Here is a 13,868-nt window from a genome sequence, read left to right on the forward strand (position 1 = left end):
CAGAGCCCAGACACATTCCTGGGGTGCCTGCAGAGGCACCAGACGCCAAGAAGCGTGGTTCTGGCTGCCTCCGGAGAGAGACGGGTGCCGAGGGCCTGCTGGGAAGCCCCAGGCACAGCTGGCTGGTGACGCTGACACTGCCTCCGAGGTCCCGGGACCACGGGCGGGTCCTGGCAGGAGGGACACGGACTCTGGGCTGTGCTGACCGGCGGTGGACACAGGTGCTCAGGGTGCTTCTGGAGCAGGGCACAACGCCCCGATCTGGGGGGCGGACCGTCCTTTCTTCAGCCCAGGAGACTCGGTCCACAGCCCCCAGCGTCCAAGAGCCCTCCCCTCAGAGGACTCGTGCGATGGAGAAGGAACGGGCAGCGAAAGCAGTGTCTGTGCAAAGCACGAGGGCCTTCACGCACGTGGGCTCACACTCAGCACCACTGGGACGCGCGGAGAGCCCCCCCACCCCCACCATACAGCGGGTGCTTCTGGCGGGTCTGGGGAAGGGCTGCTGCGGGGACACGGGCGTGGTGACGGTACTCCTCTGTTTCCGCCCAGATGCACCTGCCCACGAGAGCAGGGCCGCAGCCCCGGGGGCCAGAGCCGGGTGCTCCCCAAGCCAGAAACGGTAGCGAGGTCTTTAAACCTAGCGCCGGAGCTCCTGACGAGGCGGCCTAGCCCTCACCCCATCTGGCAGAGCGGGGTTCGTAGTGAAAGCAGCTCCAAGGTTGTCTGGTAGTCGGACGGGGGTGGACGGAGGGGAGGCGCTCCTGGTGCAGGGAGGCTTGGCGGCCAGGCCTGGGGCCCTTCCAAAGACCACAAACGGAGAGACAGGACAGTAGTAGCTGAGGGTCTGGGAGCGAATGTGCAGATCACATCAAGAAAGCGGGAGACAGCACTGCCTCTTGGCCCCCGACACCGGGAGCCCTCGAGGACAGGCTGTGTTTGGCCGGGTGTGCTCCCACCTTCAGAGCCTGCAGACCTGGGCCGGGCGGCCCGGGAGAGGTCCTCACAGGGCACGACGACAACAGACCGGACCTAGTCTACTACTCTGCCAGTAGCCTGTGACCTTTATGATCATTTTCCTATAAAGGATCTGGTCAAAGACCAAGGGGTGGCCAGTGACATGATTAAAAATGAATATTTGGTCTTTGTTCCAGTTCGGGGCACAGAGTTCCTACAACTCTTGTCATGTCTAAAGTAGTGACAGTATCTTGGGTGTGTCCCTGGGATGACTGGTGACTTCAGGACAGAGGCCCATCTCCGGAGGGGTCAGGCGTGCAGAGAGCCCTGGGGAGGGGGGAGGACGGGAGGTCGAGTCACTCGCCCAGGTAATCACCATGCCCACCCAGGGGAACCGCCAGGCAGGCTCCGAGCCGCTGGGAGCTGGTCGGTGAACAGGTGCGGGTGTCCGGAGGGGGGCACCCAGAGAGCACGTGGATGCCCCGCGGCCCTTCCCCGGCATCTCGCCGCCCACAGGCCCTCCGTGGGGCTGTTTCTGAGTTGTATCCTTTCTAATAAATAGGTAATGGCAAGGGAAACCCTTTCCTGTGCTCTGTGCGCTGCTCTGGGACATCGTGGAACCCGAGCAGGGATCACAGGAACCCCCCAGTTTCCAGAACACAGCCTGGACTTGCAATTGGTGCCTCCAGTGGGGGCCGCCCTGGGGGGCTGAGCCCTTCACCTGTGGGGTCTGATGCCGGCTCTGGGCCAGCCGAGTCAGAGTCGGCTCGCAGGACCCCAGCTGGTGTCCAGAGACTCAGGGAATCTGTTGTCGCTGTTGGAAAGCAGGCCGCAGGGGCCGTTGTAATAAGGCCGCCCGGGCCACGCGCATGCACCCACGTCCATCCTCAGACCAGTCGGAACCTGCCCACCGGATACTAGAGTCCCACACCCACTTCCCCTCCTGGGGAACCTGTCCTGTCCCTTCTTACCTCCTAACATTTTTCATTGCTTTTGTGTTTTGTGATCCAACTTGCCAGACTGCTGGTTTTATTTGCCTCCTCGGGGTAGCTTCTGGCTGGGGACCCTCCCCACCGCACACCTCCCCGCCACCACTTCACTGCCCTCTGCCCTCCACTGTCTCCACTGGGTGGGTTCTGTGGTGTTCCTTCCAGCTTCTGCGGCTGGAGGCTCAGCTCCCGGACCTCAGTCCCGGGTGAGCGCCAAGACCCCCCACCTCTTCCCCAGCCCCTCTGCTGCAGCCCGCGAGGTCTAAAGGTCATTCTTTCAACATCGTTCGCTTCTAGGTATTTTAAATTTTCCACTGTGATTTCTTCTTGGGCCCTCTGGTTGTTTAGAGTAAATGTTTTAGGTTCTCTTGCTCTCGAGTGTGGCCCGTGTGATGCCGAGTCCTCCGCCCTAGCGGAGACGGTCTCATCGTGGGCGTGGGGGGCTGGGCTCCGGGGCACGCCGGTGGAGGACAGCCCATGCCAGGCCCCACGTTCTCCGTCCGCAGAGTGCCCCGGCCAGCCTGGCCCAGCTCTCCTCGGGCTGCGGCCAGTCTTGGCCACGTGACAGTAAGCACCCCCTCCCTCCTGGGGTCAGCCGAGGACTCTCACCGCACTGCAGGCTTTGACCCACTCCTGAGCTCCAGAGACAGGCCCAGGTGCCAGGAGGAGAAGCCCACGCCCCTCGCCGTATCCCCACCCGCCATCTCTTATCGGGCCCCACTGCTGCCCTTCCAGCACCCCGGCTTGGGCGGTCAGCGGCTTCCCAGGCCTTCCTTGTGACCCCTCCCAGAACAGCCCCTCTGGACTCCCCAGAAAGGGTTCTTGCAAATTCTCCAGAGGCTGCAGCCAGACCTTCTCAGAGGCTCTGCTCGGCATCTGTCCCCCAGGAGCCTTCGTGTGGCAGCCAGCACCCACCCCCCCACTCCAACCCAGGGCTATAAGGATCCAAACTCAAAAAATGCCAAAGGAGGAGCTGGGAGACTCTGAGAGGCTAGGTGTCAGCCCAAGAGCAGCTACCGGCTGATTAGAGGCCGAGCCCCGAGATCTGCTAGCTACCGCCTCCGCTCTGGCCTCAGCCCTGGCACTGCTGGGGTCCCCCTGGGCACCGTGGGGCCGTGAAATATCGGGGTGTCAGAGCCTCTGGGCTCTGGGGGGGGAGCCTCGCCCTCCCCGCCTGCCAGGCCCACTCAGGTCCCATCCCTGCAGCCCAGCCTGACGGACCCTTTACAGCCCCTGCAAGGGTGGGTCCTCAGAACCTTCCATGGAGGGGGACAGGGCCTCCCCAAGGTGCACCCTGACCTTGGCCACAGGCAGACCCTTGCTCTGTTTACCCAGCTGGGCCCTCATCTGCCCACCGGACAAAAATAGCCCGGAGCCCCACGTGGGGCAGTGGCAGCGGCCGGTGAGGGAGGGAGACCTCCGGGGTGCGGGGCGACAGCCGGGCAGCACCAGGGACGGGGAAGGCGGGGCGGGAGCCAGGGTGGGGGCTGCGGTCCCGGCCCAGCCTGTGGGCGAGCTCCTCAGCCCCGCTATTGTTTAAACGAACGTGTGGGCTACTACTTTCTAAACAAGATTTCCAAAAACTTTTATTTTGGACAGAATGAGTATTTCCATTGCTTAGGACAAGGCAAACCCACGTCCCCCAGTCCGTTATTTCAGCTGCTTGCGCTTCCCATGAGTGTTAGACTTGGCTGAGTGTCCTTAGCATGTCTGCCCGCGTGCTTCTGGAAGCGTCCACGGCCTTCTCTTGGTAGGAGGTCCGCGTTTCCCAATCTCCTCGTTTCCCGCCAGGTATTCCATTTTGCGTTCTTCGTAAAAGCTGGATGGGGATAGCGCGCAGTCAGACAGCCTGCGGTGTGGCTCCTCCCCGGCGTCTGATGCCCAGAATCTCCACAGAGAGACAAGCTCCAAGCTGCAAGGGAAGCGAGCGAGGAGGCACGCGTGGACACATGCACGTGGGCGTGCGTGGGCGTGCGTACGGGTGTGTGCGTGTGTATGTTGGACGGCAGGACATTCCACGCAGAGGAAGCCAAATGTCCAGCTGCCTGAAGGTGAGGGGCCACTGTATCAGAACCACAGAAGCGGCCACAGAAGCGGCGTGTGGTGCGTCATGGTGCCACGTGGTCCAAGAGCGGAGGCAGGTCGGACGCCATCGGGCTGGTGTGGTCTCGAGCGTGTGGCACAAGGGAGACGGGACAAGGCGATGTGCCCAGTCTGCTGTCTCTCCCTGGCCAGGGGCACATGGGCAGGAGTGGCCCCTCCAGAGCCCCTGCCCCGTCCCCCAGTGCTCCCTTCCCCTCGCATGGCGACCCTGGAGGCCTCATGTCCCCTGGGCGTAGCTCAGGACGGAGCCAGACTGTGCCACGCGTGGCTTAGCAGAGCCAGGGGAATGTTGGGGTTTATTTGCTCTCGTGTCTGCCACGTGGATGGCAGCCGCCAGGGGCTCTCCCAGACAGGCCTTACCCGTCTTCGGATCTTTGCCTCGCCTGCCCCAACTCGGGCGCGGCATTGCCTCAAAAAGCTTTTAGGGGCGCCTGGGTGGCTCAGTCGGTGAAGTGTCTGCCTTCGGCTCAGGTCATGATCCCAGGTCCTGGGGTCGAGCCCCGCATCAGGCTTCCTGCTCAGTGGGGAGCCTGCTTCTCCCTCTCTCTCTACTGTTCCCCCTGCTTGTGCTCTCTTGCTCTCTCTGTCAAATAAATAAATAAAATCTTTAAAAAAAAAGAAAAAAAAAAGCTTTTAAAATTCCGGCTCTGGAGGCAGCTGGCTTTCCAACCTTGCAAAGTTCTGAATTTCTGGATATGTCTCCACGTTTGCTGTCATTTCTGCACGCAAACGGGGCCTTCCTCCTTGAGCCCGTCTCTTTCTTGTCCTGCCGAGTTACCTCGAACGGCTCTCGGGGAATCCCGCCAGCGTCACACAATCCCCCCCCCGCCGTCCCAGCCTCTGCCACTGGGGGTCACTGCAAGCGGCCTGGCTGCCAAGCTGATGTCACCCCCGGTTTAGGCTTCGGGGTTATTTGTTACCACAACATAACCTGGTCTATCCTGACGACTACAGAAATAGGGTCTCTGCAGCAGGGAGCTGCCATTAAAAAAACGCTTAAATTAATGAATACCCACCAGACCTCCGCGGGCACAACGGTAAGCTTTGCAGCTCACATGATTGGGCTCAGCTTGACTGGTCTTGGACGGGCTCATTCCCATGGTGGGGAGTTGGCCACTGTCAGCAGGTCTTGGCGGCCTTGGGGGGCACTCAGCCCTGCTCCACGCCTCTCTTCCTCCAGAAGGCAGGTCTGGGTATGTGGCCCCATGAATGCAAAGGCCGGTCACATGACTGACTTCCAACCAATGGCAAGCGGGGGAAGTGAGGTAAGCTCCTTGCTTCTTTCAAGGTGACCCTGGAGGGCACATGTTCCCAAAGACAGTTGGAAGGTGACCAAGAGCTGGTCCACTCCCATGAGGCCACAGAGCTCGAGCCCTGGAAGCCCGGGCGAGCAGCAGACTGCCCGCAAGGAGGCGGGTGCGTGTCGTGAGCGTGGGGCCACCTGGAAGGACGGGGCATGCTGCCAGCTTGGCGTTTGCAGTCTCAGAAGCGAGGCCGTTGTGAGGCTGACGAGGCCCAAGGGGAGGCTGTGGGCTCACCTACAGTGGAGGGAAGTGGAGTGGAGTGGAGGGAAGTCACTGGACGGAGGCCGGGTGGCGTGGAGTGGCTTGTCCCCAGGGAGGACACGGAGACTGGGTCCAGGAAGCGGAGCACGGGCCGGTCTCCTTGGATGCGGCCCCTTGGCACCAGCTCCCGTGCTGAGGGCAGGCTCCTGGAAGGATTCCAAGGGCACAGCATTTCCATCAGCGTTCTCCGGAGAAGCAGAAGCCATAGCGGAGGTTTGTTGCAAGGGATGGGCTCATGCGGCGACAGAGCCTGAGACGTCCCGAGATCTGCAGTCGGCAAGCCGGGGGCCCTGGAGAGCCGAGGCCGTGCGTGCTGGTTTACAAGCCCAGAGGCTGGAGACCCAGCAAAGACCAACATGTCTGCATGTGTCTGAAGGCAGGAAAAGACTCATGCGCTGGCTCACACGGGCAAGCAGGAGGAGAGCCCTGCACTCAGCCTTTTTGTGCTAGCCAGGCCGTCCACTGATTGGGTAAGGCCCACCCACGCTAGGGAGGCCAATGTTCTACTCAATCTATGCATCCTAATGTTAATCTCATCCAGAAACACCCTCACAGACACACCCAGATTAATGTTTGTCCAAATGTCTGGCCCTTCGCGGCCGGTCAGGCGGACACACACAGTTAAACCTCGCACGAGGCTTCTGTCCCCGTAACGGTGTGGGTTCCACTCGACCTCCCCCTGCAGGAACACAGCATTCAGTTCCCCGCTGACAGGGAGGAAGCCACAGAAGCTGGGGGTGTCTGTCGGAGTCCAAGCCCGAGTCTGCTCCCTCATGGGGAAAGAATATTCAGTTGGATACGTGTGTTAGTGTCTGAGCTCTCCCCTGAGATGCAGGGTTTAAGCCCCTTGTGAGGCTCCTGGAACACTGCTAAGTCCTTGCTAGACGGTTCTCCCATCACCTTCTCTGCTAACTCTCCCTCTGCCTCCCTCGTGGGCCTCGTGCTGACGCCGGGCCAGATCGCCCCAGCTCAGAGTCCTTAATCACACCTGCAAAGCCTCCTTGGCCATCAAAGGGGACATTCCCAGGCCCCAGGGACTAGAATCCGGGTATCTCTGAAGGCCACTCTGTAGCCGACACGGCCAGAAACCCCACCAGCTGTCTGTGTTTTATGGGCAGCCCCAGAAGACACCCCACTTGCCGAGGCAAGGAAGAAGATGCTGGTGACCTGCGCCGCTGAGAACCACGTGGAGGCCAGTCGCTGGAGGCCAGGCCGAGGGCAGGAGGTGCCCCTTCGGAGCTGGACTCTGAGGGCAGTCGGGATGGTGGTGCCCGAGCCAGCAGAGGCCGGCAGCTGACCCTTAGAAGCAAGGACGGGGTGCTGTCCCAGGAGCAGCAAGCCCGAGAGCCCGGGGCTCCGTGACCGGCAGAGAGCTCTGACCCAGTCAGGGAGACGCGGCTGTCTTGGGGCGAGACCCACGGGCAGCCAGGAGGGTCCTGCTCCAGCTCCCATCACAAGAGGCCAAAGATGTTTGCTGGGGAGGCTGAGAGCAACCACCTTGTTACTGGCTGAACCGTGCGCCCCAAATTCATATGTGGAAGTCCTGACCCCCAGCACCTCAGAGCCTGCCCATGTTTGGAGACAGGTTCTTTAGAGGTGATTCGGGTAAAACGAGGTCATTGGGGTCGGGTTATTCCACGTGTGGGCGCTGTCTCCGGGGAAGATGGACCTGTGGAAGGGTGGGCCAGGCCTCCCTGGGTCCCCAGGGGCAAAGAATTGGGGGGGAAGGGCAGGCTTGCTCTCTGTCCCGTCTCTGCCCGGCTCATGGTCTCCCATCTCCGGACGTGGACTGAAACGTACTCGGTGGGCGCTCCCAGTGCTCAGGCCTTCAGATCGCCCACCTTGGGACCTGGCAGCCTCCATGACCACAGGCGCCAATTCCCTCTAATCCATCGCTCTCTCTGTGTATTTATCCCACTGGTCCTGATTCTCTGCAGAACCCTGACCAGCACAAAACTCACCTGAGTCGCACGCAACTCGCAGCTGCTGGGGCGGCCCTGGGTCTCTGCCCGAGCAGATGGCATGGCCTCCAGATGTGGTTCGGGGCCAGGCATCTCCCGAATAGGTTCTGTTCCTCCCCCGTCAAGAAGGCGTCCTGGACGTTTCCCCCAGCCCTGGGGAGGAGGCACACGGGCGGACCTATAGGGGCGGCCATGACAGGCAGGGGTCTTAGGAGCACGAGTCCGTGTCCAGCAAGTGAGGCATGGGCAACCAATACACAGAATGGGCTCTGACCTCGGCCACTCAGATGCGGCCCCCTGGGCCCCTGAGCAGAGCAGCCTTGGCGATAGACGAGGCAGGCCCTCCCATCAAGCTTGCCCCCCAGGCCACTGCCGGGTGCCCGCTATGACACCATCCCTCTGGAGGCCAGCCGGTCCCTTCAGAGACCTCCACCTGCAAGAGGCAGCCGTGCGTCTTCGGTGGAACGGACGCACAGGCCAGGCTGGTCTTCCCCGAGCACGGAAGCTCATCCCACCCGCCTTGATGAGGGCTTACAGGGTGTTGGATCGACCAGCACAGGACCCACCTGCAACTGCCCAGACCCAGGGACTCGACGTCCAATGTGGCAGGAGGGGCGGCAGTGGGCCCGTGGCCATGCAGCCTGTGGAACGGTGAGCGGAGGCCCCAGCTCCTCCCCCAGGACCACCCCCAGGGTGCCACAGAGGACTTCGGGAAGCACTGTGGCCAGGCCCTTTCAGACTGGCCAGCACCACACGGTGCTGTCCGTGGAACCCTGAGTCTCACCTGAATCTCTTGGGGCAGCCATAACCTAGTAGCACGGACCAGCGGGTATAGACAGTGGACCTTTATTTTCTCGAAGTCTCAAGGCTGGGAGTCCAAGACCCAGGTGTGGGTGAGGGAGAATCTGGTCCAGGCGCCTCCCCCTGCTGCTGGCGGGTTGCTGGCCATCTTTGGGGTTCCTGGGCTGGTAGAAGCATCACCCTGATCTCTGCCTTCCCCTTCACACTCCTTTCTCCCTGTGTCTGTCTGATTCCCCTCGGCCTGCTGCATCCACCAAACAGGACCTCTGGGGCCTGGGCGTCCCCAGCCCCAATCCCGATTGTCCCAGCGTGGGCATTCCTGAGCCCAAACAAGCTTCAGAGCTCAGCAAGACCCTCCTTCAACCAAACTTCCCATTCTCCATCCACCTGACCTGGACCGTCTTTGTTTCTGCCCCGATTTCCCTATTTTGCAGCCACCAGACAAAGCCAAATATGCCTTCCAAATCAAGCACACGGGAAGCTCCACTCTTGGCTGGCCACCTCCATCTCCCCCAGGCCACAGCCTCCAATCAGAACCCACTTGAAACTTCCCCATTTTCAGCCTTACAGAGATAGAATCCACATACCATAAAATTCACTCATGTAAAGTGTATATATAGTTTGGGGCACCTGGCCAGATCAGTTGGTGGAGCACGCGACTCTGGGTCTTGGGGTCGTGAGTTTGAACCCCACGGTGGGTATAGACATTACTTAAAAAAATTTTTTTTAATCTTTAAAAAGAATTACAAGATAAAGTGTACAGTTCAGTGGTTTTTGGGTTTTGGTTTTGTTTTTTTTTAGCACATCCACGGCGTTGTGCAACCATCGCCACCGGTCTAACGTCCACTCACCCGCCAGTGGGCCCTCGGATGCTTCCCGCCTTCGGCTGTGTAGGTTTCTGTTTCTCTTGGAAGCATCTGAGGGGAACTGCCAGGTCACACGGTGACTCTAAGTTTAGCGTCTGGAGGAACTGTTGCTATCTCTCTCCCTGCCAGCCAGCCAGGCCCACTTCTCCATACCCTCACTACCCGCGCTCCCCTCTGTCTCTTTTATGGTGGCCTTTCTGGTGGCCGTCCAGGTGGGCGTGAAGGCATACCCCACCGCAGCTCTCCTGGGCATCTCCCTGGCGACCAGTGATGCTGAGCATCTCCCCGTGTGCTTAGTGGCGATCTATGTCTTCGCTGAAAAAATGTTGATTCAGATCCTTTGTCCATTTTTTAAGTTGGGTTATGGGGGGGGGGCATTGTTAAGAGCTCTTCTCATGTCCTAGATCCTCGTCTATTACCAGATCTATGATATGCAAATTTTTTCTCCCATCTTGTGGGTTGTCTTTCCACATCCTCCGTGATATCCTTGGACGCGCCAAGGTTTTCAATTTTGGCCGGGTCTAACTTGGGTGTTTTTTCTTATTTTGCTTGTGCTTTCAGTGTCAGAGGTAAAGAACTATTATCTAACAGTCAGGTCCTACACTGGGGACCGTGACCCATCTGAGCTCATTTTGAGTTGATCTTTGGGCATGGCAAGGGGTGGGGCCCCTCGGCTCTGTGGCGTGTGAACATACACCCAGCTGTCCCAGCACTGTGGGTTGAAAGGACTGTTCTTTCTCTCTTGCTGATTCGTCTCAGGGCCCCCGCTGAAACCAACCGACCAGGAAAGTGGGGTGTGTTGCTGGGCTCTCGAGCGTGCTCCAGGGATCCTGGGTCTGGCTTCACACCTGGCACCACGCTGTCCCAACGACCACAGCTTTGCACAAGTCCAGCAACTTTGTACTTCTTTGAGGTTGTTTGGGCCCCTCTGAGGCCCGGGCGGTCCCCTGTGGACTCTAGGATGAGCTCGTGAAAAGCCCGCCGGGGTTCTGACAGCGATGGCGTGGAGGCCGTGGGTGAATCCGGGGAGCTGGGGCACGGCCACAGCACGGAGTCTTCTGATCTGAGAACCCTGGATATCCGTCCACACAGTTAGACCTTTTTCAATTTCTTTCCAGGGTGTTTTGTAATTTCCAGCGTGCAACTGTTACACTTCTTTTGCTGAATTTGCTACTGGGTATGTCGTTCTGTTTGCAGCCATTAAGGTGGGACCGTCTCCATGACTGCACTTCTGGACAGTTTGTCGCTACTTCAGTTGTCAGCATGCTGCTGTGTTTTGTTTTTTAAACTTTCTTTTCTTCTCTTTCTTTTTAACTACAAAGCTGCTCAGCTCCGGGCCGGCCCTCCAGTCTCTGCAGATGCAGGGACAGTGTAGCGCACTCTGCATGAAGCCCGTTGGTTTTGTTGGGGAGGTCCTCATCGATTCCCACAGGAGGCCAAGGGGCAGGGGCGGGGTTCAGCGACCCCCCACGAGAATGTGTGCTCCGCGGGAGCCGTGAGCTCGGGCCCCCACCGCTGTGCCTGCCTCTTGGTCCAGCAAGCCTGAGGGAGGCAGAGCCCTTCTGCCTCCCCCAGGCCAGGCCCTGCCCCACGTGCCTGGGCGCGTCCTCCCGTGTCACCCACCCGAGAACACTGGGAGCCGCACTGCCACAGACGGGGAAACCGAGGAACCAGCATGAAGTTGCACGGAAGACTCGGAGCCAGACCCAGGGGGGCGGTGAAGGCCGACTCTTCTTGCCAGGGTGCCCACCCTATGGCCATCGCACCACCAGCCCCACCGGCCCTCGGGACAACCAGCCCCTCTCAGGACAGGGCTCTCCCCGTCCCAGGCACAGGCAAGCCTGGGACGCCCCTTTGGACGCCCACCTGCCCCCATCGCTCCAACCTGGGTCATGTCACCACTGCCTGTGATGTTCAGTGTGGCGTGTCATGGGGACTGGCCGCGGGGTGCCCAGACGGGACGTTGTTTCCAGGGGCGTCTCTGGGAGGGCGTCTCTGGACGACCTGACCTGGAGTGGGTGGACTCAGCCAGTAGATGCCCCCCCCCCCCGGTGCGGGTGGGCCTCACCCAGTCCACTTGAGGCCTGGGTAGACCAGAAGGTGGAGGAGGTAGGACTTCTCCCCCTGCTCCTGCCTCACCCCTCGAGCCGGGACGTCCCATCTCACCTTCTCCGGCCCTCGGACTGGGACTTACACCGCCGGCTCCCTGGCTCCCAGGGCTTCAGGCTCTGCTGAATCACCCCACCAGCCCTCCTGGGTCCCCGGCTTGCAGGTGGCAGACGGTGGGGCATCCCGGGCTTCCTGAGCACCTGCGCCAGTCTGTAACCTGAGCCTCCTTCTGTCTCCTCCTGCTGTGTCTCTGGAGGACCCTGAAACACGGCTGGCGGGTCCCCTGTTGTCCTCGCAAGGTCAACTGGTGGGGGGCCACTGGGCAGGGCACTTCGGAAGTGGACCCGGGGCAGAGCCCATCTGTGCTAGGCAGCCAGAGGTGGCCCCACACACCCTCGTGGCCCACTTTCCCAGTGAGCCCCAGGTGCTGTTGGTGCCGGCTCCGCTGTGGGGCCGAGGCAGCCAGCTGACATCTGTGTCCCCATTCGACGCAGGAACCAGGCCTGTGCAGAGACCCTCCGATCTCCCCACGCACTCAGATCTAACACAGTTCCATTCAGGCTTCAGACCTGAGTGCTGGCTCCTGACCCCACAGCCTGGCCCAATGTAAGCACCTAGCTCTCTTCCCCCTTTCTGCTCCCATCCCCTGGCTCCCTTTCTTTTCCTCCAAATGTGTCCCTGCTTTGCCCGGAATGCTCCTCCCCAACACCTTGCAGGACTGGCTGGCTCCTTCTCAGTCTTCAGGGCCTGGGTCCACCGTGGACTCCTCCAAGTGCCCAGTGCTGGAAGAGTGCCCCATCTGATACTACCCTTAAATTATCCTGGGAATTCTCTCCCTTCTCAGCATTGACATGATGGTTGTGGGGTGCCATCTGTTCTAAGGTCCTTGAGGGAAGGGGTCCTGGCTGCCCAGCTCCTGCCGCCAGCACCTGGGAGAGCGCCTGGCACACAGGCGGGACCTGCTAACCTGCTGATGCTTGCCTGATCTTCAGAACAAGCTGGCCGGACTTGACCTGTTTTGGGGCCAGTGCACCAAGGCACAGCGTGGGAGGTTCTGCCCCCTACCTTGCTCCCTGAGGGTGGGCTCATGGTCCCCCTCTGCTCCCATTCCCAGAAGGCCCAGGGAAGGCCTTTCTCTGAGGATTCAGCCCACAGCTTTGGCAGGCAGCTGATGGGAGAGCAGGGTGCCCAGGACATGGAGACAAGCATCCCGTCACCCCGGAGGCCTCTTCTGCCTGCTTTTCAGCAAACAGGATCCTGGCGGACACCACATGAGGACTTAAGCCACTTTTATTACAATGACCCCTCAACGTGCACAAACATTACACTATGTACAAACACGTGCTTGGAGCTCTTACACAAACAGGAAGCCAGAATGGATTTTGATTTGATTTTTTATTATATCTTATCTATATCATCATTTTTTTAAAGTAAGCTCCACACCCAACACGGGGCTTGAACTCACGATCCCGAGATCCAGAGTCGCACGCTCTACCGACTGAGCCAGCCAAGCGCCCCCAGAACAGATTTTTAAATTAACCAGCAAGAAAACTACACAAGTAGGAGCGCAGAGAGAGGAGAAAGCCGCTCTGGCCACCCTGAAGCAGCTGGCCACCCAGGGTATTCACATGGCAGCGAGGTACAGTGATACATCCAGGTCCCGGTGGGTCAGGGTGCTGGCCACCTGTCAAGGGGTCTCCAGTCATTTGCGCTAGGGTCACGCAGACACAGAACATTTCCAGTTCTTCATCCGTGTGTCACCTGGGGAGAAGCACCCCACTTGATGGGTCCCCTCCCCGGGTCCTCATCAGCCAGGGGGGAGGGCAGCAGGGCCTGGCCCCCACACCTTCAGGAACCTGGTCTCGCTGCGGGGCTGGCCTCCATGGGGTACTGGCATCACCAGGGTTGGCACGAAGTACACAGTATTTGGAGCTTGTCCTACAGGTGGCTCGGGGCTCCCAGACATTTAATACTGGTCTAGAGTCACCCTCTCAGGGACCTTTCCAAACACAGACACCTCTAACAGTGCTCATCAACTCCCCCTTACCGTGGGACAAGGGCTTGGGGGCCTGGAATTGCGTTCCAGGGTCTTCAGGCCAGGCCGGCTGACTGTCGGCCTCATCACCCACCCAGGGTCCCCATCCGGGGGGCACTTTTGGCTACACCATCGCTGGTGTGTCACCTCCTCCAGGGAGCCTCCTGGGACTATCCAAAGCACCTGAGGGAGGACGAGAGAAGGGGAGGGTCTTCCCAGGGCGCCCCTGGCCGCAGGCCCGTCCCCCCTCCCCCCCCCGTGCGGGCTCAGGCCCGCGGGTTGGGGGGCACCCCGTCTGGCCCCCGACCGAGCGCGTGCTCCAGAGGGGGAGGAGCGGCGCGCTTGGGCGGCGGGAGGCGGGGCCGGGGCGGGGCCGGTGGGCGGGGCCTCGGCGCCCTATAACAGGCGGCGGGGGCGCGCGCGCGACCAGAGAGCGAGCCCGCAGCGGCGGCGGTCAACCTAGAGCGACCCGGCCCGGCCTCCCG

At 60.5% G+C, this 13,868-nt stretch overlaps 1 protein-coding gene across 1 annotated transcript in view; it reads left to right on the plus strand.

Moving 5' to 3' along the window:
• The first annotated feature begins 8,206 nt into the window (after nucleotides 1-8,206).
• CD81 (CD81 molecule) overlaps nucleotides 8,207-13,868 on the plus strand; it is a 22,007-nt gene continuing 16,345 nt past the window's right edge. The window contains exon 1 of the mRNA XM_021685612.2: nucleotides 8,207-8,223. Within this exon, the coding sequence (XP_021541287.2) occupies nucleotides 8,207-8,223 (17 nt within the window). The remainder of the gene's footprint in view (nucleotides 8,224-13,868) is intronic.

Source organism: Neomonachus schauinslandi, chromosome 11 (genome assembly GCF_002201575.2).
Source record: "Neomonachus schauinslandi chromosome 11, ASM220157v2, whole genome shotgun sequence".
Lineage (NCBI taxonomy): Eukaryota > Metazoa > Chordata > Mammalia > Carnivora > Phocidae > Neomonachus > Neomonachus schauinslandi.